The sequence below is a fragment of the Echinops telfairi genome, unplaced genomic scaffold (assembly GCF_000313985.2).
Source record: "Echinops telfairi isolate 266 unplaced genomic scaffold, ASM31398v2 ScPeMD7_7457;HRSCAF=8495, whole genome shotgun sequence".
Taxonomy (NCBI): Eukaryota; Metazoa; Chordata; class Mammalia; order Afrosoricida; family Tenrecidae; genus Echinops; species Echinops telfairi.
In genome coordinates this window covers 27853825-27875052 of record NW_022111357.1, presented here as the reverse complement: position 1 = coordinate 27875052, position 21228 = coordinate 27853825, and the positions used below count along the sequence as shown (strand labels likewise).

General features: G+C 59.5%; 1 protein-coding gene across 1 annotated transcript in view; it reads left to right on the top strand.

Moving 5' to 3' along the window:
- The window catches only part of ARHGEF10L (Rho guanine nucleotide exchange factor 10 like), a 160968-nt gene extending 142308 nt beyond the window's left edge, over positions 1–18660 (top strand). Inside the window, exons 26-29 of the mRNA XM_045298944.1 lie at positions 7890–7911; positions 9719–9936; positions 15894–16016; positions 17636–18660. Of these exons, the coding sequence (XP_045154879.1) occupies positions 7890–7911; positions 9719–9936; positions 15894–16016; positions 17636–18174 (902 nt within the window). The 3' untranslated portion in view covers positions 18175–18660. The remainder of the gene's footprint in view (positions 1–7889; positions 7912–9718; positions 9937–15893; positions 16017–17635) is intronic.
- The last annotated feature ends 2568 nt before the right edge of the window (positions 18661–21228 follow it).

Genomic DNA, 21228 nt, shown 5'->3' with positions numbered 1-21228 from the left:
GTGTTACCCTGCCTTGTCCCCCCATAGCAGTGCAGCAAGGCCAGCAGCCACAGGGGTGATTTTGAACATTTCCGGAGACTCATGCGGAAGCCCGGCTGCTGGCCGATCTTTCCAGAACCAAGTGATCACACCTGAGCCTGCTTCAGAAGTGCCCAGGCTGCTGTGGCCCAAAGTCAACACCTGCTCAGTCTGGATTTGGGCTGTCTTCCCGCGGGACTTCCCACCTCCACTCTCTCTCGGGTGGTCCCGGTTCCTTGCAGGCTCTGTCCCAGCACTGTCAGGCCGCTGAGGCTTTGCTCCTGCAGGTCTTCTGCCTGGCACCCCCTGCCCAGTCCTGCTGCTGGACAGAACCTGGCTGAGCTCTCAGACTTCCGCTCCCTTTCTTCTCCCAGCCAGCCTTCCTGCTCGCTGCCCTTTGCCTCCTACTCTGAGCGCCCTTCACTCTGGGTTCCAGGCTCCACCACTCGCACACCACAGGGTCGGAGCAGGGGTCTCAGGGGTCCCCATCCCCACCGTGTCCCCAGGGCTTGGCAGGCAGGAAGACTCCACGAGGGTTTGACGAATGAACGTGTGGTCCCAGTCTTTGCCTCTCTTGCAGTAAGGCAAGGCCATTTCAGCAGCAGCAAGTGCTGGTACCTGCTCCTGTCTGGCCTGCACTTCCCCTGGTACCTGTGTTCCCTGTCTGCCCACACCTTGCTCCTGGGGGTTGGGGGTGTCCCAAGCACTTGCTCTTAGTGACCAGAAACCCACAGGTATGGGGAGATCAGCACCTGCTTTTCTGGCCGGGGCAGCAGGAGGCACTAGGCAGCCCCCGTCTACTAGGTCAGCCCTGATACCTGCTTGTGGTCCCAGGTGGCCGGGAAACGGTGGGCCCTCCCTCAGTGGGTGGTGATGTGGGAGAGAAAATGCTAGGCTCTCATTAAGAAAACAAAAGGAAATTAGACGGGTTAATCCGCCCTGACAGATTAGTGGTTACTCGTTGGCTTGCGATCTGCACGGTCGGCAGTTTGAAACCACCAGCCGCTCTAAGCCTGGGCTTTCTACGTCCGTAAACAGGTCCAGTCTCAGAAACCCGTGGGGGTCGCGAGGAGTCCGCGTGGACTCCATGGCAGCGAGTGAGAATGAGGGGATAGCAGTGCTCACGCTTGGAGGTTCTCCTCGCCCCCCCAGGATGCCCAGACACACTGACAGGCTTTGATTTCGTCCCACTGGTAAAGGCAAAAGGAGCCCTGGTGGCATAGTGGTTATGCTTTGGGCTGCTAGCTTCAAGGACAGCAGTTCGAAACCACCAGCCTCTCCCTAGGAGAGAGATGAGGCTTTCTACTCCCGCTGAGTTACAGTCTCCGAAGCCCACAGGGGCCGTTAGTTCTCCCCCATCCTGGAGGGTGGCTGTGAGTCGGCAGCGGCTTGACGGCGGTGTTTTTTTTTTTTTTAATAGAGGCAGAAAGTCGCCGGTGTGGTCATGGCATGTCCCCTGCCCCCACCCCCCCACAGATCCCCAGCCGTGCCTGTGTGCTGTGGTTGGCCCGTGTCTGTGCCCCCTGCTCACTGCTTACAGCGGAGGAGCTAAGTGCATGGAGCTAACTGTTCAGGGCGGTTACAGCCGCTTTTGAGACGTTGGCAGAAATCTGCTGGCCGTCTTTCTCCAAGAGGGCACCAGAGACGTCAGTGTTTGGACACAACGTACTCTAAGTGGATAGCGGGCCATCTGTTGTGGAGATGGCAGGGATAGCCTTCCACCCATCCCCGTCCCTCTCAGCTCATGCGAGGGCCCTGGGCTGGGGGCCCAGCCCCTGTGGACGTTTCTCCTTAGGTAGGACTAACCAAAGCTCCACTTTGCAGGTGAGTCAACTGAGGCCCAGAGACACAAGCAGATGTGCTGGGGAGAAGTCGACGTTCACGCTCTCTCAGCATTGGGGTTGCAGGAGCAGGTCTCCCTGAGACACGGGGTCCCTGGCCCCCACCAGGCCAGACCTAGAAGGCAAGGAGTCGTAGTAGCAGAGGGAGCTGCCGAGAGGCAGCTCAGAGACAGAAGGTGGGTTGGGGTTGTATGAGGGTGACCAGCCACCCCCGTGTGCCCAGGACTGAGGAGTTTCCCTGGAAGGCAGGGCTTTCAGTGGTCAGACCAGGTTCTTGATCACTGCCATCAAGGCGGTTCTGACTCAGAGCGACCCTATATAGGTTGCTGAGGCTGTACATCTTTATTGGAGCAGACAGCCTTGTCTTTCACTCACTGACCTTGCAGTTAGCAGCCCTGTGCCTACAGCCACAGCACCACCAGTCCTAAGCAAATGGGCGAGTTGGTCACCTGAGATTGGAATTGCGGCTCCTCCTGCTTTGTGAGCAGGGAGACAGCCTCTCGTTCATTCCCTGTGCCGTAGAGCGCGGTGAGAGAGTCAGGTAAGGGAGTTGCTGTGGTCATTGCTCTGTAGAGCCTGCCTCTCTGCTGGCCCTTGCAGCAGCTTAGAGTTTGAGCCCTGTTCCCTTTGCTGGCCGACAGAGCACTCCCACTCACCAAAGCTGGCTACTGCCTGTCAGGTGAGGCTGGCTGATGGTGTCCAGGGGCCCCTTGGGGGTGCAGATGTTTAGTGTTGAGCTACTCACAGGAAAGTTGGCACCTGTAAACCACCCCAGGTGCCTTGGAAGAAAGGCCTGGCACCCCACTTCTCGGGAGATCAGCCACCGAACAGCACGCGGCACAGCACCCCCTGACACACATTGGGTCCCCAGGGGGCAGAATTGACTGGTCTGGTTCAGCCAGTGCTTTTGTCTCATAGAGGGGTGGGGATCTCTATACCCTCACACACTGCTCGGTGCTGGGGGTGGTGGGGCTACATCTCAGAGACTTGAACCTGGAGTCTGCGTGAGGCCCTGCTCCTGTCTAACTGGCTTTCCCTGGGTGGTTCTCTCTGCTTCCAGAAAGGCCTCTCTGAGATAGGGTGCCCAGCTCCACACTGCCGAGCCCAGCGCATAGTAGGTGCCAAGGACTCTGAGCTCTGCCACCTTCCTGCCCCCACCTCAGTCCTGGAGGACCCGCCGCCTGGTGCTGCTTCCCAGCTCCTCCACGTCATCTCAGCTCTAATGACTTTGAGCGCTGCGCTGTTCGCCCTGGGAATTTATGGGAACCGCGCAGAGAAGCGTCATATAAATATTGTAGGGCTGGAGGCTGGGCTGTGTCAGCACTATTTGGGGCAGGATCACTCACCTGGAACCTTCTGGGCAGGAGCTGGCAGCAGGGCTGTGAGAGGCTGTGGGGAGAGACTGGGGCCCCTGGGTGTCATGCCAGCTGCTCTGGACTACTCCCAGAGCTGGCCAGCACGTCCTGAGCACTCCGTGTGTGGGCACTGCCCACTGAAGCCTCGTACCCCAGAAAGCGGGGACTCCACCCCCTTTCAAGGGAAGGGAGAAGGCCGAGTCCCTGGCAGAGCCACCCAGAGGGGAGATGGTGGAGTGGGGTCAGACCTAGCCCTCGGCTCCAACTACCAGCATCTTAAAAAAAACTACCCCCGCAAACGTCATTTTGAAAAAAGTAAAGCCGCGGGAAAGCTGGCAGACCATCATGATGATCGTCAATGTGAGGGTGCTTCCGCTGTCATGCTCCAGCCTACCCCAGGCCTGCGTCTCTAGTGCCGTGCCTTCCACCTGGGGTCTTGCCCTCCCTTCACGGTGTCAGACTGTGGCCTGCAGCAGTCCGTGAGGCGTCCCTCGGCTACCTGTCCGGAAGTAGATCCCCAGAACTTGCACGTCTGTCCTGGGCTGGAAGCTCTGCCGATACCTGTTCATCATAGGGGACCCCGTTGTCCCCTAAGGTGTAGCTTTCAGCTTCACAGCAACAAGAGAGCCACCACGGCGGAACGAACACACTGACAGGCGGGTGGCGGGATTGCAAATTACGGCTGTCTGATCCTGTCATCCTGTCCACATTTATTAGCTGTCATTCTGTGGGAAGGGGCCCCACCCCCTCCCTTCCCCCCGCTTTATCACTATCACTCCACGCTCACAGTTTCACCCAATTCAGCAGGCTGTAATCAGGGCCGCCATCATTATGTTCTGTGTGATGCTCAAGATGTGCCTGCGGGGGGCAGGCAGAAGGGCTCTGTGCAGATCCCTGGCTCCTCCGGACTCCTCCCAGCCGCCCCCTGAGTACATCGCTGCTTCTGGAATCGTGAGAGGGCCAGGTTCCCCGAATCTCTCTGCCCCCTCAGCCATTTCTCCTGGTGGCCTCCGTGAGTAGGGAATGGCTTCTGGAGAGGGAGATCCAGGCGTGCCCACCGCCACCAGGTGCCACTGCTTCCAGTGCTGTGAGAGCACAGAGCGAGGGGCCACACCCGAAGGGCCTGCCACTGGTGGCTGCCCCCACCCCAAACACTTGCCTCCTCGCTCCCGTGGAAACCTGGCTCTCCGTGTCAGGAGCACTTGCCAGTCACAACAAAGCCTTCCAGTGTCACCGGCCCTCCTAGGTAGAGTTCAGGGCTTAACCACAGTCCACTCAGCCCTTCCACACAGACCCTCACGGCTGTCCAGTCCAAGTGCCCGACCTGGGTGGGTTCTTCCTCTGTGGGTGGCACTGTGTCTCAGTAACACCAGGCCGGTGGGCTGGGTTTGACCCTCACTGGGCTGGAATAATACTTTCACTGGGCCCAGCCTGGACCACAGGGCCCCAGGACCGAGGGAGGGAGCATCACCTTGGAGGTGGGCAAGGGGATGAGGGGCATGGAGACCTTTTTGAAGCAAGGCAGTCCCACCTCTGGGCCCTCATGACCAGCCTGGGTTTGGCATGGTCCCAGGTGAGGCCTGGAAGGCAGGCCTGGTCAAGGATGGTGAATGGGAGGGACAGGGCCTTTGATGAGTTGGCAGTCTCCTCTTGAGGCAAGTGGGTGCGGCCCCTGGCTCCTTTGAGCATTTCTGCGCTCAGGATCCCAGAGGTCCTGCCAGGCTGAGGGGCTCAGGCAGGCTCTGGGCAGGTGCTGCTGCCCTTCACTCCCACCCCAGCCCTTTCCCCACCACCCCACCCACCCGACGTCCCCCAGGCTGGCACACGCTGCCTGCGGTAAACCCTTCTGGGCCCAGAGACGGGCTTTCGAGGCCCCTGGAGAAATGAGCCTGGGTTTCTGTTGCCAGCTTCCCTTTTAATTGAATTCTGGCAGCAGCGGGCTGGGCGGTGGGCGGACTGCTGGTTCAGGTACAGCGCTCCATCTTCCCAGGCTTCACTGCTTCCACCTCGTTTGGCTTTTCAGAGGCGGGAGTTAGGAGGCTCACTGTGTGCGCGGGAGGCCGCACATGCCTCGCTGCTGCTGCTGTGCTCGCGTGCGTGCGGGTAGGACCCCTGGCTTTCTGTCTCTGGGCTCGGCATCGTTTTTGTTGTTGGACGCCTGTGGGTCAGCGTCTGACTTTCGGTGACCCCCGCCCCCATCGTGCGCCGCCCTCGTGATTGGTTGTGGATCTACCCCGCTGGTGTGGGCCTTCGGTTTTCTGTTGATGGATTCCGGGGGTAGGTTCCGGAAACCGGCCCAGCGTCCTGCAGCACGTCCTCCTTCACTGACAGACACGCGGCCTGGCCTCCCACGTGGACCCACCGCAGGCTTCAGTGTCCACTTCTGCCTCGGGGTTGCTGCCTCCCTAGTGGGCACCGTCCCAGCCAGAGGCCAGGGCAGCCCTGAGGTGCCCACTCCCCAAATCCTGAAGGCTCTCTGCCTTAGCCCCCTGGGAACTGGTCCCCGTTGGGGTGGGGTGGGGGTGCGGAGGAAAGAGAACAGCCTCTGTCAGAGGAGGCCCTCTCCCTGCCCGGGGGCCCTGGTTTGAGGAGGATGACGTCCTGACGTGGAGAATTTGTCTGAGGGGGAGCGGCCGCTTCTGCTCTTGGGGGGTCCTTCCCCTAAGGAGTGGGCCGCTTGGTGGAACCAACCGTCCCAGAGTGGCCTGGCCTCAGGGCGGGGAAGCTGGGAAGCTGTGGCTCCAGCCCGTGTCCCTCCTCTGCTGTGGACCACACCCCTTCCCTCAGCCTTGCCCCCTCCGTCTGCCACGCCCTCAGTATGGCCACACCCCTTCCCTCAGCCTTAACCCTCCTCAGACCACGCCCTCCACATGGCCACACCCTTTCCTCAGCTTTACCCCCTCCTTGGACCACACCCTCCACATGGCCACATCTCTCAACCTTGCCCCCTTAAACCACGCCCTCCACATGGCCACACCCCTTCCCCCAGCCTTAACCCTCCTCGGACCACGCCCTCCACATGGCCACACCCCTTCCCTCAGCCTTAACCCTCCTTGGACCACGCCCTCCACATGGCCACACCCTTTCCTCAGCTTTACCCCCTCCTTGGACCACACCCTCCACATGGCCACCCCCCTTCCTCAGCCTTGCCCCTCTGTGGACCACGCCCACCACATGGCCACACCCCTTCCTCATCCTTGCCCCCTCTTCGGACCATGCCCTCCACGCTGCCACACCGTTCAGTGCCCCCTTTTGGTCACACAGCTGGGCCATCCGCCACTGGATCCCATGTTCTCTAGAACCCCCAATCACGCAGGGAACCGGGGAGGAGCGCGGAGTTCTTGAGCTTAGCTCCCCGTGGACATGCCCGAGCCTCCGCCTGCCTTAGCTCCGCGCACAAGCTCGTGGGGTTGAAGCTAGATTGAGCGGGCCCAGGCTGGTCTGCAGAATCACCTTCCAGGTGTCTGGGGCCCGGAATGGCATCTTGTTACTAGGGCATCTCCCTGTGAGTCCCACCCTAGGCCCTCTGAGCCGTACCAGGAACTGAGCCACCTGCTCCATGGCCACCATCAGCTCAACCCCGCCCAGCACGAGAAGAAAATGGAAACTCGTCTTCATCTGCTCCGACGTGTGCCGCTGACACTGACCCTGCAGTGGCTCCAGCTCGTGCCTGCTCCAGGGTGTTCACATTTGCTCACCTCTCAGACCTTTCCTCTCTGTGTACAGTGACACCCCAGATTTTCCCTGGGTAGCTGTCACTGCAGGAGTAAGTGGAGCAGGCCCCTGGTGATCCCCTTCTCTGTTGTGCCCCCAGGGCTTCTGTGGCCAGTGCTGCACCTGCCCTGCCCTGCTCCCTACATCCTGGCCACCTGTCACGAGCAGGGAAACGGGCCCAGGCCTGTGGCGATTGGGGGCAAATGAGATTTCACAGCTGCTCTGATTCCAACCACCCATTCCAGCCAAAGCCTTCTCGTGGTCTTGGGCTTACACCACTCAGACACACTGTTCATATGAAGCACAGTCCTGGGAAGGAAGAGACTTGCCCGGCCTGCCCTGGGACAGTCCTCAGGACAAAGGACCCGCCCAGCCCTGCTCCTCCTCCTGCTCCCCATCTGACGGGACTGCTCAGCTGCTGTTTGTGTTCAGTACTCACACCCCCATTTCTCCGTGTCCATCCACAATCTCTGGAGGCATGGTAGCTGTATTTTATGTTAATCTCCATTACGGTGACAATATGCACAAAATCTTCACTGACACAGCCACCTCCACATGCTTAATTTGCCGATACCAATCCCATTCTTCATGTTGTTACAACCTTTGGCACTATCCCCTACTCAATGATTCTGCAACTGTTGATAAACTCGGTGGTCCCGAGGGAAAACCCCTGCACCTCTCGCCCTCTTTCCCACTCCTGGTGACACCAATGCTCTCTGGTTTCTCTATTTGCTACTGGGTCTAAGGGAGCCCTTGTGCTGTTTGTCCTGTTGTACCACGCTTATTTCAGGAAGCGTGATGCTCAAGGGGCATGTGTGTGGTAGTGTGTCTCAGGACGCTTGCTCTCCCAGTGGCTGTGGGACAGGCCCTCGTGTTGATCAGCTGGCTGCAGATGGGCCCTGCCTCGGTTCTCGCCTTGTGCCTGTTGAGAGGGGTGTGGTGTGAACTGTGGCGTTATGCTAGACAGTTTGGCATGGCTGTGGGCAGGCCATCCGTGGGTACCAGGGTGACTTGACAGTCCCGGGGGCTGGGCATGGAGGTGGTTCCCAGTGTGCGTTTGGGTCGCCTGTTGTGATGGCTGACTGTCATTGATGGGATCCATGTGCCCACCCACCTGTTCCTTGTCCAGGTTTTAGTGTGCACCATTCCGAGCAGAGGGGCGGCTGGGGCTCTAAGGTGCCAGCCCCATCCTCGGAGGCCAAGTCTAGTGCAGAAGGCTAAAGTGCAGCAGGAAGCACAAAGTGGTAGATGCCGCCAGGCGAGACTGTGGAGGCTTGCAGGAGGGGTGGCAAGTCAAGCCGAAGAGGGACATTTCCTTGAGCCGGAGTCTGCAGAGACTGGGAGCTGTTCCTCGGGAGACGATGGTGGCAAAGGGTGCAGGCAGAGGTCACCATGAGGGCAGGGCAGGGCAGGGCCACAGGGTCTGAAGCATCAACCCAGGCCCACGCTGTGGCTGGCATGGAGTGGAGGCAGGAGTTGGAACAGGACTGGGCCTGGGATGCTGAGTTCAAGAACGTGGGCTCTCTCCTGACCACGTGCACCCTCTCTCGTCTTAAGAAACAAGAGTTTATTTGCTTGATGTTTTTATCTTGCTGCTTCTTTTTTAAGGTCAGAACGATACATGGCTGTTGTTGATTTCCATAGGGTTTTCTGGGCTGTCATCTGTATGGGAGCAGGTTGTTAGCCCTTTCTTCCAGGTGCCACCGTGTGGGTTCGAACCACCAACCTTCAGGTCGGCAGCCTAACACTTAACCCTTGTACCGCCTCGTCTCCTTTCAGTGTGCGAGGGGGCTTGAGAAAGTTTGTGGGGACGTGGAATGAAACGTAATAGAATCTTTCCATCCGCGAGTGTTTTGAAGCCACCCAGCGGGGATTGGGTTATCCCAGAGGGCCTCATCCCTCCCACTCCTCTCAGGGAAAAGGCGCTTCCCACCATCCCCATTGGCAATCCGCCTGGCACTGCTCACTGCTCCGTTTGTCGGGACGTTATTGGCTGCCTCCCCTCGAGAAAGACAGGCTTTGGCTGGCACTGCCCACCGCCCTCTCCCAGGGGTCCTGTGGGTGCCCTCCCTGGCTGTAGAGCTGATCCGTACACTTCCACGTCTCCTCCCGGGGATTTGGGCCCTATCTTTCCCCACACAGGTGGCGGGGCAGGCTACAAAGAGTCTGCTCGTGTCCCCTGCCCCTCTCTGTTCACTGATGTCACTTCGTTGTTAGCTGCCATGGAGGGGACCCCTGACTTCCTGGCGACCCCACGCACCATGTGACAGCGCGTGGCCTATCCCTGTGCCATCGCCACGATGGCTTGGGGCCTGGTCTGGTGTGACGCAGAGGTTTTCATCTCCTGACTGCAGAGGCCCATGGCCAGCCCTCTCTTCCTGGCCTGTCCTGGTCTGAAATGCCTGCCCTGCTAGCAGCCTAGTGATACACAGGCGGCTAGTCGCTGCTCTTGAGATGCACAGGCTGGGAGGGAACTGAGCCCGGGTCCCAAGCCCTGCTGGCGAGAGTTCCTCTACGGAACCATCAGTGCCCCCGTCAGATATCCTCATGGCCTTGTTAGGATAAGGGACGTTTACACAGTGGAACCTGGCAGATGCTACAAACCAGGAATTCCTTTGCCCCCCCCCCTGCCCCCCATGCCCCTGCTTGTTAAGTATTTCCCAACACCCCCCACCTAATTCCTCCTAGCCAGGATCCAGGCCCACATCCAGTTAGTAATGCCCCAGAAGAACCTGGAACCAACCATTCCCTGGGGGAGCAGGGCTTGTCCAGAGTGGGCTCTGCCAGCAGGCCTGGCCCTGCACTGACACCCCCCCCACCTCCCGTGCCACAGCAAAGCTTCGAGGCGCACCAGGACGAGGCAGTCAGTGTGACCCACATGGTGAAGGCGGGCAGCGGGGTCTGGATGGCCTTCTCTTCCGGCTCCTCCATCCGTCTCTTCCACACGGAGACCCTGGAGCACCTGCAGGAGATCAACATCGCCACCAGGACCACCTTCCTCCTGCCAGGTGAGGCTGCGGCTGAGGACCAACACGTGGGGGTGGGGGTGGGGGGCACACCTGCCTCAGCCAGGTGAGGCTGCTGAGGGTCAGAGGTGGAGGGAGGGGCTTCCACTGGGGGGCCCCTGCTGCGGTCCGGTGGGCCGTCACACGGCCTTCAGCCAGCAGGAAAAGTGAATTCTGGGAGTGGGCGCGGTGGGGTGGGCCCAGGCCTGTTCATATGGAACACCTTGCTCCCTCTCTCACCTCACAGTAGACTGGGCTTCCAGAAGTGAGGCCCCGAGTTAGGCCCACCCTGGTATTAAGCACCCTCCAATTCTGCCTCCACTCAGCTACAGAATGGGGTGCTGGAGGCGGGCAGGCCAGCCTGGGGTCCCTGTCTTTAGAGCACTTACTAAGAAAGGCCAGGTGGCAGGTGGTGGGGCTGGTTGAGGGTCAGGGTGGCCTCCCTTGGGCCTGTGTTGTCCCCTGAGGAGCTGCTTAGGAGGAGAAGTAGATGCGACTGATGACCAAGGGTTAAGACTTACTCACTGACCACCCCCACCCAGCCCCACACCATCTGTTGCTGCCCCAGACACTGCCCTGTGGGCTCTGCCAGGAGGTATAGGCAGACACCCAGTCCACAGGGTCCAGCTGGCCTCAGCTTACCTTCCCCAGGATGCCCCCTTGCCCTAAGAGACTGCGAGGAAGGGGGCTCTGTCCCATCCTGGCCCTGCTGTCAGGGCTGGCACTACAGCTGGGAGAGCCACAGCCCTGGGCAAGGGCATTCAGTGTGAGCAGCAGGCTGGAGACCCCAAACTGACTCTTACATGGACCTGGCAGATGGGCTGAGGTGGAGGTGGGACGCAGCCATACGCCAAGCCGGACCTCAGCCTGGTGTATTCCTGGGCTGGGGCCATGTGCAGGCACATGCGCTAGCTAGCACCCTGGGGCCTGGGGGGCTCAGCCCGAGACCTGACCCCTCCGCCTAGCTGTGCGGCTGGGTGGTTGCCCTGGGTACCCACCCTGCTGGATTTGCAAGCTTTCCTTCTAGTCCTGAATGAAGGCCACAGCCTGAGTGTCCCTGTGTCTGCACAAGTGACCACAGGGGGTGATGGATTCCAAAGAGCCTTACAGCAAGTGTGACCATAGTCATGATGCCAACCCCTCTCCTGAGCCCTCTTGGGTTCCAGCACTCTACCCCCTACCCCACCCCCCTGAAGCCCATGAGGCAGGGATGACCCCCATTTTAGAGGTGCACAACTGAGCTTTGCTGGGCAGGGTGGCATGGCTTGTCCAGCGCAGGCAGTGGGCCCAGGAGTCACATCAGGTGGGCCTTAGTTTGGAGTCCTGGCTGGTGGGCATGGTTCAGGTGAGTCTCTTCACCTCTGCGAGTCGGGGTGTGGGGTGGGGAGGCTGTGTGGAGGAGAGGCGGTCAGGTGTGGGGACAGGTGGACGCCGGAGCCAGCCTGGCGCACAGAAGGTGCAGGCTGAGAGTAGAACGCTCGTCTGGAGGGGGCACACTCCGGGGTGGGGTTGGGGGGCCCTTTTCCTCTTCTCTCCTAAGCCTCAACTGCAGTGTATTTTATTGTATTTAGCCATTATGCAGGTTAAACCCATTTCCGCTACAATAAAAATCTCCTCTCCATCACAAACTTATTTTCACATTTATGCTGATAGCTAAATTATTTCAAGTTAGAGGAACAACAACAACCACAAAGGAATAATCTTTCGGGCCTTTTTACCACCCCACCCCCACCCCACCCCGTGGTGAGGGCCGAGGCTAGCGGAGCAGCAGTGAGCTTGTGATTAATAAGTGTCAGGCTTGGGGGCCCCGTCCAGCCCCCAGTCGAGGCAGAACAAGAAAAGGCAGCCCCACCTGCGGGCCATGACTGTGCTGAGTGTTTAAGCCACTCTTTCATGCCCATGACCTGCCTTGTTCTTGGCAGTGACCCTTTGAGAGCAGGACGGTCCTGTTACAGGCCCAGAGAGGTCATCGAATGAGTGGCCTAACCCACCCTGCTGGCAAAGCCAGAGGCAGAACCAGGGCTTGAGCCAGAGGCTGTAAGCACAGGTCTCCTTCCAACATGCTGCCCAGCCGTGGGCTATTACACCACCCACCTTGTGCCTCAGTTTCCCTCTTCTACGCACGGGAAAGCAAACAAACCCTCAGACCTGTTACTCAGAATGAAATGCAGCTCCTGGCGGCAACCCCCATGCTGCAGAGTAGACTTGCACGGGGGGGCTTTCGTGGTGGTGTGGTGGTCATCTTTAGGGACGCACGTTCCCAGGCCTGTCTTCCACCGCACCCACGGGTAGTTTCTGAGTCAGCTCACCTTGAGTGGTGGTAGAGCATAGACCATTTTGCCCACCCAGGGACCGGTCTAAACAGCGAGAGGCCTACATCTGAGTCAGAGCCCATTCACACCACATAGGGTGGCCCAGGGCCCCTGGAGTCAGGCTGACCCTGTTAGTGCCCCAGCTCTGCCACCTTGTAGCTCCCAGTGTCCCCGCCCTGCAGCCCATGCCAGGACAGCGCACAGGTCTCTGGCTTAATCTGTGATGGAGTCACAGAACCAGCCTCATCTTCACGGCGTCCCACCTCTCAGCATAGCTCGTCTGTGTTGGTTGACCCTTGTGTGGGGTCTTCCTAGGGGGGCAGCTACAGCAGAGCCCATGGAGGTGGCCTCTACCCTGGTCAGGACACCCAGGGGCTGGGTCTTGAACAGGGCAGGTGGGATCTGGCTCAGGCTCTTGTGTGTGTGTGTGTGTGTGTGTGTGTGTGTGTGTGTGTATGGGTGGGGGGGCAGTGGGTTTTCTGAAGGTCCAAGAATTTGCTCCCCCAAGGCTTGACCTTCTTAATCCACAACACGCAGTTCCTCTCTGCCCCCCACCCCCGAACCTGAGCTAAGCTGGAGGGGGGTGGGTTTCTGGAGCGAGCTGGGTGACCTCAAAGCCACCCCCCTCCTGTCTTCATGGAAGACAACAAAGCAGGCTCCTTAAGTTCTTTATTAGAGGTATTTTTTAAAGGCTTTTAAGTATTTTTTTCTCTCCCCACACCAGCAAATGAAGTAATTGCATGATTAGTAATAAATTTGTTCCTCCTGTAAGAGTGGGATTTCTTTTTTTTTTTTTTTAGGGTGTGTTAAAGATTTATCACGCTTCCTTCCCCTGACCCCTTTTTTCCACTGGAGTTCCCAACTGGTATTAATGCATTTTTTAACCCAAACTCCCTCCCCCTCTTAACTAGACAGGTCATTAATAAAATGTTCTCCGGGAGCCTGAGCCTTTTAGAGTTGTGTATCTCCAGATAGATGGCCTGGGTGAGTTGAACACTGCTGCATTAAGTCTCTGTGATAAAATATTTATCCACCATTAGAATTTTTTTCCCCCTCCATCATCTTCCCTCGGACTGAGTGTGTGAATTCTTGCTCTTTTCCTCAGGGGGAGGGGGCGGGGGCAGGGCCCGAGTGAAGGCTGCAGATGAGGTCATTTCTCAAGTTCGAAACTCTCACCCCCTGCCGGGCTCGCTCTCCTTCCATCTGCTGGCGTTGAGAGGCTGCAGGGGCTCCGGGAGATAGTCTCCCGCCCGTCTCAGGGCTCCTGGGGCCTTGGACCAGGAGGTGGGGCTCGGAGAGGAACCATCCACCCTGCCCAGTCTCCTGGCTGTGTTGTTGGTGTGGGTGCATGAAAGAACCGGCCCTAACACAGTGGACCCCCAAGGACTGCTAGTCATCAGAGCCCTGTCCCCACGGTCTGTTTGTTGATGGCACACTCCGGAGGTGAGGAGCCGTGCCCGGCAGATGCACAGCTAGATGCTGCCTATACAAGCACGTGCGGCCAAAGTGACTTGTCCGCAGTCACCCAGCTGCCAGGTGACGTCAACACCAAGCCCTTTCCCGTCTCTCTTCCCTGCTTGCTCGCTCGCTCACTGACAAGTAGGTTTTCCCAATTTATGTTGTTCTTTATTCCAGCGATTGGATACCTTTCCAGATGGGCGTCAGATACACACAAGGAGCCCCTGGTAGCACATAAAGTTCAATGCTCAGCTGTTAGCTGGAAGGCTGGTAGTTCAAGTCCGCCCAGAGGTGCCCTGGTAGACAGGCCTGGGGAACCTCCTTCCAGAAGGACCGTGCACACGGAGGCCGCCGCAGACCCCACCACGCACCATTCACGTTGCGGTGCAGCCGTCTTCCAGCTAGACTCCAGGCTCTCCGTTTGCCCCCAAAGAGCAGTGCCCCTCCCGCTTTCTTTCCCCGCCCACTGCAACAGCCTGGCTCCATCAACTGTCCAATCTGTTCAACCCCTAAGCTGCTGCCATCCGCCACCCGCCCAGCTGCCCAGATAAGACACCACACAGCCGTCCCCAGTTCCTCCCTACACAGTGGCCTGTCCCCAAGCCTGCAGGCTCTGCTTTGGAACGTACTTCAAACGAGTGGCTCCTCCTCCCTCTGCCTGCCCCGGGCATCCAGGGGCCACCTTCCTAGTCCCCCTGACCCCCTGCCCCCAGCAGCCCCTCAGTCCTCCCTCACACTGCTGTCCACACTTCAGGTTGCGTCACCCCTCTGCCTAGACTCGGACCCACCTTCTACTGGCCTACCAAGCTCCCCATCCGACCTCTCCCTCGGACCCCCGCCGGCCATCTCACCCTGTCTGCTGCCCCATGGAGGCTCACTGTCGTCATAGGACCCTCACATGTGCTGTCCCCCAGGGCTGGCCTCAGGTCTGTGTGGCCAGCCACCCCTGGTCACTCGCTTTCCCGTCCTCAAGACAGCCCCCTCTGTCCTTTGGGGCAGCAGAGGGAGGATGTAACTCAGGGACCTGTCCACCCTCCAGGTCCCGTGTGCCTTTGTGTATGTCCTTGGCCCCTACGGTGCCTCTCCTGGGCTGCCCTGCTCCACCCTGGAGCTGCAGTTTAGTTTTTAACTCAGGGGAATGAATGCCAGAGTTCTTCAGCTTCTTCGGCCATCGTTCAAGCCCTCAGTAGCTGCACATGACCCTTGCTACCAAATTGGACAGTGCAGAATCTTTCTGCCACCACTGGCACACCGTGGGCACTTGGGGGCCCAATGCCATGTTTCACAGGCCTGGCACACTGCAGTGGGCACTGCCGAGGGCACCCCAGGGTGGTAGCCAGCGACTGCAGCCTCCTGAGACTGTTAGTGAGGCAGGGGAAGCACATCCCCCGGTGTTAGGTGCTGTGGAGTTGGGTAGCTCCAGCCCTGCTTGGCTGCATACGCCGGCATGACGGATGGCCCACACCAGTGTGCACAGAGTTCAAGTCACCAGGTCAAGGGCATCGACCCCCGCTCGCCTAGCCCTCTCAGTGACCAGAGGCCCAGATGCACACTCCCGCTTGGGACCCACTGCCCAGAGCCCCACTTGAGATGCAGTGTGGCATTGCTCTTGCCGTGCTATGTGGAATAAATAGGAATCTCCTTTCTGGGAGAATAGACACACACACACACACACTTCCTGCAAAGCAGGGCAGAGGGTTGAGGCAGGGCTGAAGGGGCCCTTTGGAGAGGTTGGAGGTCCCTGAAGCCTGTGGGACCCGGCAGGGCTGCTCACTGCCCCATCGGTGGTCCAAATGCCCCCGCCCTTCCGGGGGAGAAAGATGAGGCTGTCTGCATCTGTAAAGATTTGCCGTCTTGAAAACCCTAGGAGGGGTCTCTGTGAGTAGTAATCGACCGGATGGTAGTAGGTTTATGGGGGCTGCTGACAGACCGCCAACTCCGGCAGCGCCTAGGCCTCACTGCCTTACAGACTCCCTCCCCCAACCCTCACACTCGGCTTGGGGGCTTGTGTGGGTCTCTGCGTTAGCTCCGACAGTAAGACCCTAGGCAAGAATGGGCTCTCTGCCAACCAGTGTCCCCCAGGTAGCTCCACAGGCCCAAGACCTTTGCCAGAGAACCAGCCAGCTTCCTGCTGCCCCATGGCCACCCTCTGACGGGCAGGGCTGCTCACGCTGACCTCTCTCCCTACAGGCCAGAAGCACTTGTGTGTCACCAGCCTCCTGATCTGCCAGGGCCTGCTCTGGGTGGGCACCGACCAGGGCGCCATTGTCCTGCTGCCAGTGCCCCGGCTGGAAGGCATCCCCAAGATCACAGGTGAGTCTCAGCCCCGAGCCCCCAGGTGCTCACCTTTCCTCCCGACTCCGGGAGGGGCCAGTCTGCAGTGCATTCCATCATGGCAGGTGGCTGGGCCGTCCCAGCCCCGCTGCCCCTCGCCCTCCGGTGTCTCCTGTCCTCTGCTCTGGCAAATGGGGTCAGTGGTGCTTGCTGCCATGTAGTCTGGGATTGAACAAGGAACCCTACAAACAGTGCATCCCCCTTCTGCTCCCCCCTCCCAGTGATCTAAACACACCCAGGGCCTAGGAATAGAGTCGGCAGGGGGACAGCACTGCCCCTTATGGGCGGCCCTGTGTAGTTCTGTCTGCAATGATTACAGGAAGGGCTACCCGTGGGCAGGAGAGCCAGGCCCCGGCATCTGGAGTCCCAGAACCAGAGGGTAGGGTGAGAGGTGGGCAGCTAAGGACATCCCTGGGCCTCTCTGGCCAGTGTGGGCATCAAGGGCCCCGGCCCCTGGAGTCCAGGTGGACCTCAGTCACCACAGGTGCTCCCCCTACTTCTGGAAGGGATCCTGGGTCAACTCATATGATATGACGCAGGGATTAAAGAGAGACGCCTCGGGGAGGGGAACACCCTTTGAGAGCCCCGGGGAACCCCAGCACACAGCCCTTGGCTCACCGCTTCAAAGGGTGTGGGGTCAGAGGAGACTAAGTGGCCCAAAGGCAGACCAGCGATTTGCTCCCCGGGCAGTTTCCCCTCCAGGGAACCCCTGGCAGCCCCTGGAAATCGCTTTGGATGCCACAGTTTGGAGCAGGGGTTTCCAATGATGTCCAGTGGGTGGAGGCCAGGAATACCGCAACACACAGGGCAGACCCCACCCCAACACAGAATCCTCCGTGCCTAATGCCAGTCAGCCGAGAAGCCCTGAGACTAGACCAGCCCAGCCAGAGTGGGAGCCCCTCCACCCGAAGGAGATGCTTCAGGCCTGCATCCCAAGCTGCCCTGTTTTCTTTAAACCGGGCATTTGGTGGTCATGTGGGTAGGGAGCTGACAGGCTAGCTGGGGTCCCTGTGGTCCCTGCTGTGGTGAGAGCTGTCCCTGAGGCTAAGGGGCATGGAGGCAGGGCCCACCTGCTGGCTAGCGTGGATCCCACAGGGACTTGCTGTGGGAGAGCTTGGGCGGGGCTCTGAGGCCACAGCATCCCGTGGAAGGAGTGGCATTCTGGGAGGAGGCAGGACTCTGGGAAAGGCAGAGGGACTGAGGATGGTGCATGCAGTGGGAGCTTCCCACTGAGAGTCGCCCCAAGTGCTGTCAGAAGGAAGCCCTGCCTTGGTTCATGTGCTGGTAACAGAAAGATTGGAGGTTCAAGTACCCAGGGGCACCTCAGGGGACAAGGCTGGAGATCTACTTCTGAAAAAGCCAGCCACTGGCAGCTCCATGGAGCACAGTTCTACTGTGACAGCCATGGCGCTGCCGTGAGTTAGGGTCAAGGGGAGGGTATCATGTTTGGGGCAGTTCCCTGGAGCAAGGCCACGGGGAGGGCGCCCACCTAGGTGGCAGTTGCCAAACAGAGAAGCTACCGGAAGCCCTCTGAGGACATGGCAGCGTTGGAGGCCTGTCCTTGATGCCCTGGGCCTCCTGGGGCCCATTTCCTGCAGGCAAAGGCATGGTCTCCCTCAACGGTCACTGCGGGCCCGTGGCCTTCCTGGCTGTGGCTACCAGCATCCTGGCCCCCGACATCCTGCGAAGCGACCAGGAGGAGGCTGAGGGCTCCAGGGCCAAGGAGGACCAGGCAGATGGGCAGCCCCCCGAGCCAGGGCCCACATCAGAGGGCCACGTGGGCTGCGAGCTGACCCGCAAGAAGGGCATCCTGCTGCAGTACCGCCTGCGCTCCACAGCCCACCTGCCCGGCCACCTGCTGTCCATGCGGGAGCCCGTGTCCGGCGATGGCGCAGCCCTGGAGCACAGCGAGGAGGACGGTTCCATCTACGAGATGGCCGATGACCCCGATGTCTGGGTGCGCAGCAGGCCCTGCGCCCGCGATGCCCACCGCAAGGAGATCTGCTCCGTGGCCATCATCTCGGGTGGCCAGGGCTACCGAAACTTTAGTGGCGCCCCTGGCCTTGGCGGAAGGCCGGCCCCCTGCGGGGAGACAGACAGCACCCTCCTCATCTGGCAGGTGCCCTTGACACTATAGCCACCCCGTCCTCCCCCAGGGGCACCGTGCAGGCCGGCCACAGCCGAGCCAGGCTCCCAGCCTACCGTCGGGGTCCCTCCTTACCGAAGGCCCCTTTCAGGGAGAGAGGGGTGAATCCCCTCTCAAGACCCACACAGAGCCAGACACGGAGGCCTGGATTCGGGACCTGGCAGAGCGGGAGAGAGTCTTTCCACGTGTCCTGGGGCAGCGTCTGAGGATCTGGGGGAGGAACGACACCTCCAAAGGAGATGGTCTTCTCTTTAAAAGCAACACACGAAACCTCACAGCTGCCTGGTTCAGCCGAGCCCACCCCCGGCCCGCCCAGCGCCCGAGCAGGGTGCCCGTGAGGGTGGCTGAGCCTGTGAGGCTGGCGTGTGAATCTCTATAAATACGTACATATGGTGTATATTATATGTGTATAAATAATGTCTGTACATACCAGAGCTCTGGAAGATGCTGGAATAAAAGACAAGAATAGTGTCTGTACTCAGATGGAGGTTTTTGGGGAGTGAGGGAGCTTAGGGAGAGGGGGCCTGAGCAGCTATTGCTGGGCCCAGCTCGCTCCGCACCAGCAGGAAGGGGGTGGGGCCATGCGGGGACAGTCGGCCCAGAGAACCCTGCTTGAGGGACAGGTCCTACAACGGCGCTGCCCCGCACAGTCACCGCTGGCCACAGGTGGCTGTTTGTTTAATTTTAAATTCAGTAACATTAAATAGACGTCAACACCCAGTGCCTCGGTTGCATTTGCTGCATATCAGACTCGGCTTGAATGGCCCCCGGGTGAGTGGCGGCCTCATGGTTGGATATTGATGTGTAGGGTTCTCTTCTCCCTGAGAAGGGGCCCTTGGGAGGGCCCTTTCTCAATACGGCTTTGTTCTAAAAGAAGGGATGGCCATCCTCACCGATGGGTGACACTCAACCCCACCACAGGGAGGCTGCTAAGGTGCATGGCTGGGGGGCAAGGCCTGGGGGGCCTTCTTTGGAGGGGAGCTGTCCTTGGGTCTGAAGGAGGCTTCTGTGGGTCCCAGATGGGGCCCCTGGGCAGTGGTACTGGACCCTGCCCTTCCCCTCTCTAGCTCAGCCCACCCCCATGTTTCTAGAACCTCCTGCAGGGAAATCCAAACCCCTCAAATAACCGGGCAGAGGTTCCTCCATCTCCCCTGACCCATCTGCCAGCCCATCTGTCCAGTCATCTGGCCGCCATGAGGGAGCAGCCTCGCTGGGATGCAGGGAGAACTGAGCTGGAGAGCTGGAGAAGCAGGGCTGAGGGTGGGGGAGCCTGGCCACATAAGGTGGACCGGGCAGCAGTGAGCCTTCCTTAGACTCCCAATGTGAACGGAGGCCCAGGTCACTTCTGGTATGGAGGAAGAGCCGCCCAGACGGGGACATTGCACCTGGGTGCCGACTGGAGAAGTCATTCATTCATTCATTCATTTTATTTATTCATTCATCACCCTCCCCTTGTGTTCCTCCTCCATGCCAGGAGGCATGAGACAGCCTTGGCACAGCCCACAGGTGGCACACAGTTTGGAGGGGAGGCAGGCCTGAATGCCCGTGGGTGAGGGAGGGTTCAGGAGAGTCTGAGGGGCTGCAGAGAAGGGGGAAGGCCCTGGTGGGAAGAGGCAGCTGATACAAGGTGCAGGGCACATAGAGGTTGGCTTGTTCCCAGAGGATGAGAGGTCCATGTAGATCCCTGGGGCTGGGGGGTGCAGGGAAAGCCAAGGCCCTGGAGCAAGGGAGTAGGCGGCCACCTCCCATTCCAGAGAGTCCCTGGGCCTCACTTCCTCTTCAAATCAAGAGATGTAACCGCCCCACTTCGCTCTTGCATTAGAAGAATCCTTTCTCGCTCCGGAGGGGATAAAACACCGTGCGGAATGTCTACTGCTCAGATTAATGATGCAGGCCTCGGGCCAGTGGGAATCTCAGTGAGTATGTTCATCCCAATAGCCAGACTCCACTTCAACTTCCCCTGGGATGGTGACTGGGAGCAGAGGCTACCTGGGACAGGGAGTGAGCCTGAGCTGGAGGACACGGCCCAGCTCCTCCGACCCCGGCCAGGGGGCTCCAGCATCCCTTCAGCCCAGGGGTCCTCATGCCTCTTGCGAGGGACACTCCGTGCACAGCGGAGCCCTGGTGACTCAATGGCAGAACTCCCGCCTTCAAAGCAGGAGACCCGGGAGCAGTTCCTAGCAGCTACGACCCATCTGCCCCTAGAGGCTTGCAGGGGCCTATGATGCTGAACAGATGACAGCGAAGCTTCCAGATGGAGATGGATCATGCCGAAAGTTCTGGTCATTTACTTCCAAAAGCCAGCCACTGAAAACCCTATGGGTCCCTGCCATCCGGTGGCCGTGAGGAAGGTGCAGGCCTGGGCGGTGTTTCCCTTTGTTGGGTGTGCGGTTGCTGCCAGCCCTGAGCCAGGTGCATGGCAGTGAGCAGCGACGGCAGACCTCACAGAACTCAGGATGGCGGGAGCCCGAGGGAAGCTCCGGATGGGTCTCTGCACTCCGTGTGGCTTCCACGGTAATGTGATGGGTACTGCCTTTGTTCCAAATGTCATGGACCCCCCTTTGTGCTGGTGTTGGGTTTGGAGAGCCTCGTGGGTCATTCAGCGGAAGGGGTGGGGGGCTGGAGATCAGATGGGGCCCGTGGAACCCTGTCACCAAGAACATGACTGAATGTCGCTGGAGTAAAATCCTCGTATCAGGCAGCAGCTCAGCTCCTGAGTCTCTGACAACCGAGCGGGGGCTTGCTTCAGAAGGGACTCCTGAGGCTGGGGCCGTGCCTTGACTCCAAACGGAGGGAGTCCGGGTTAGGTACTGGTCCACTCACACAGTTCCTCCCCACAGGCGCTCCAAGTGGCTGCCTGGGCTTGCCTCACTCTGCAGGGGAGGGCGCTGAGGTCCAGGGGAGTTAAGGACCTGGCCCAGGAAGATTTAGGGCCTAGAAGACCCGAGGCTGCCTGATGCCAGGGCTTAACCATTAGACGACCCTGCCTCCAAGGGCAAGACAGTGGAGCCACACTGGCCTGAGTGTGAACAGACTTGAATCTGC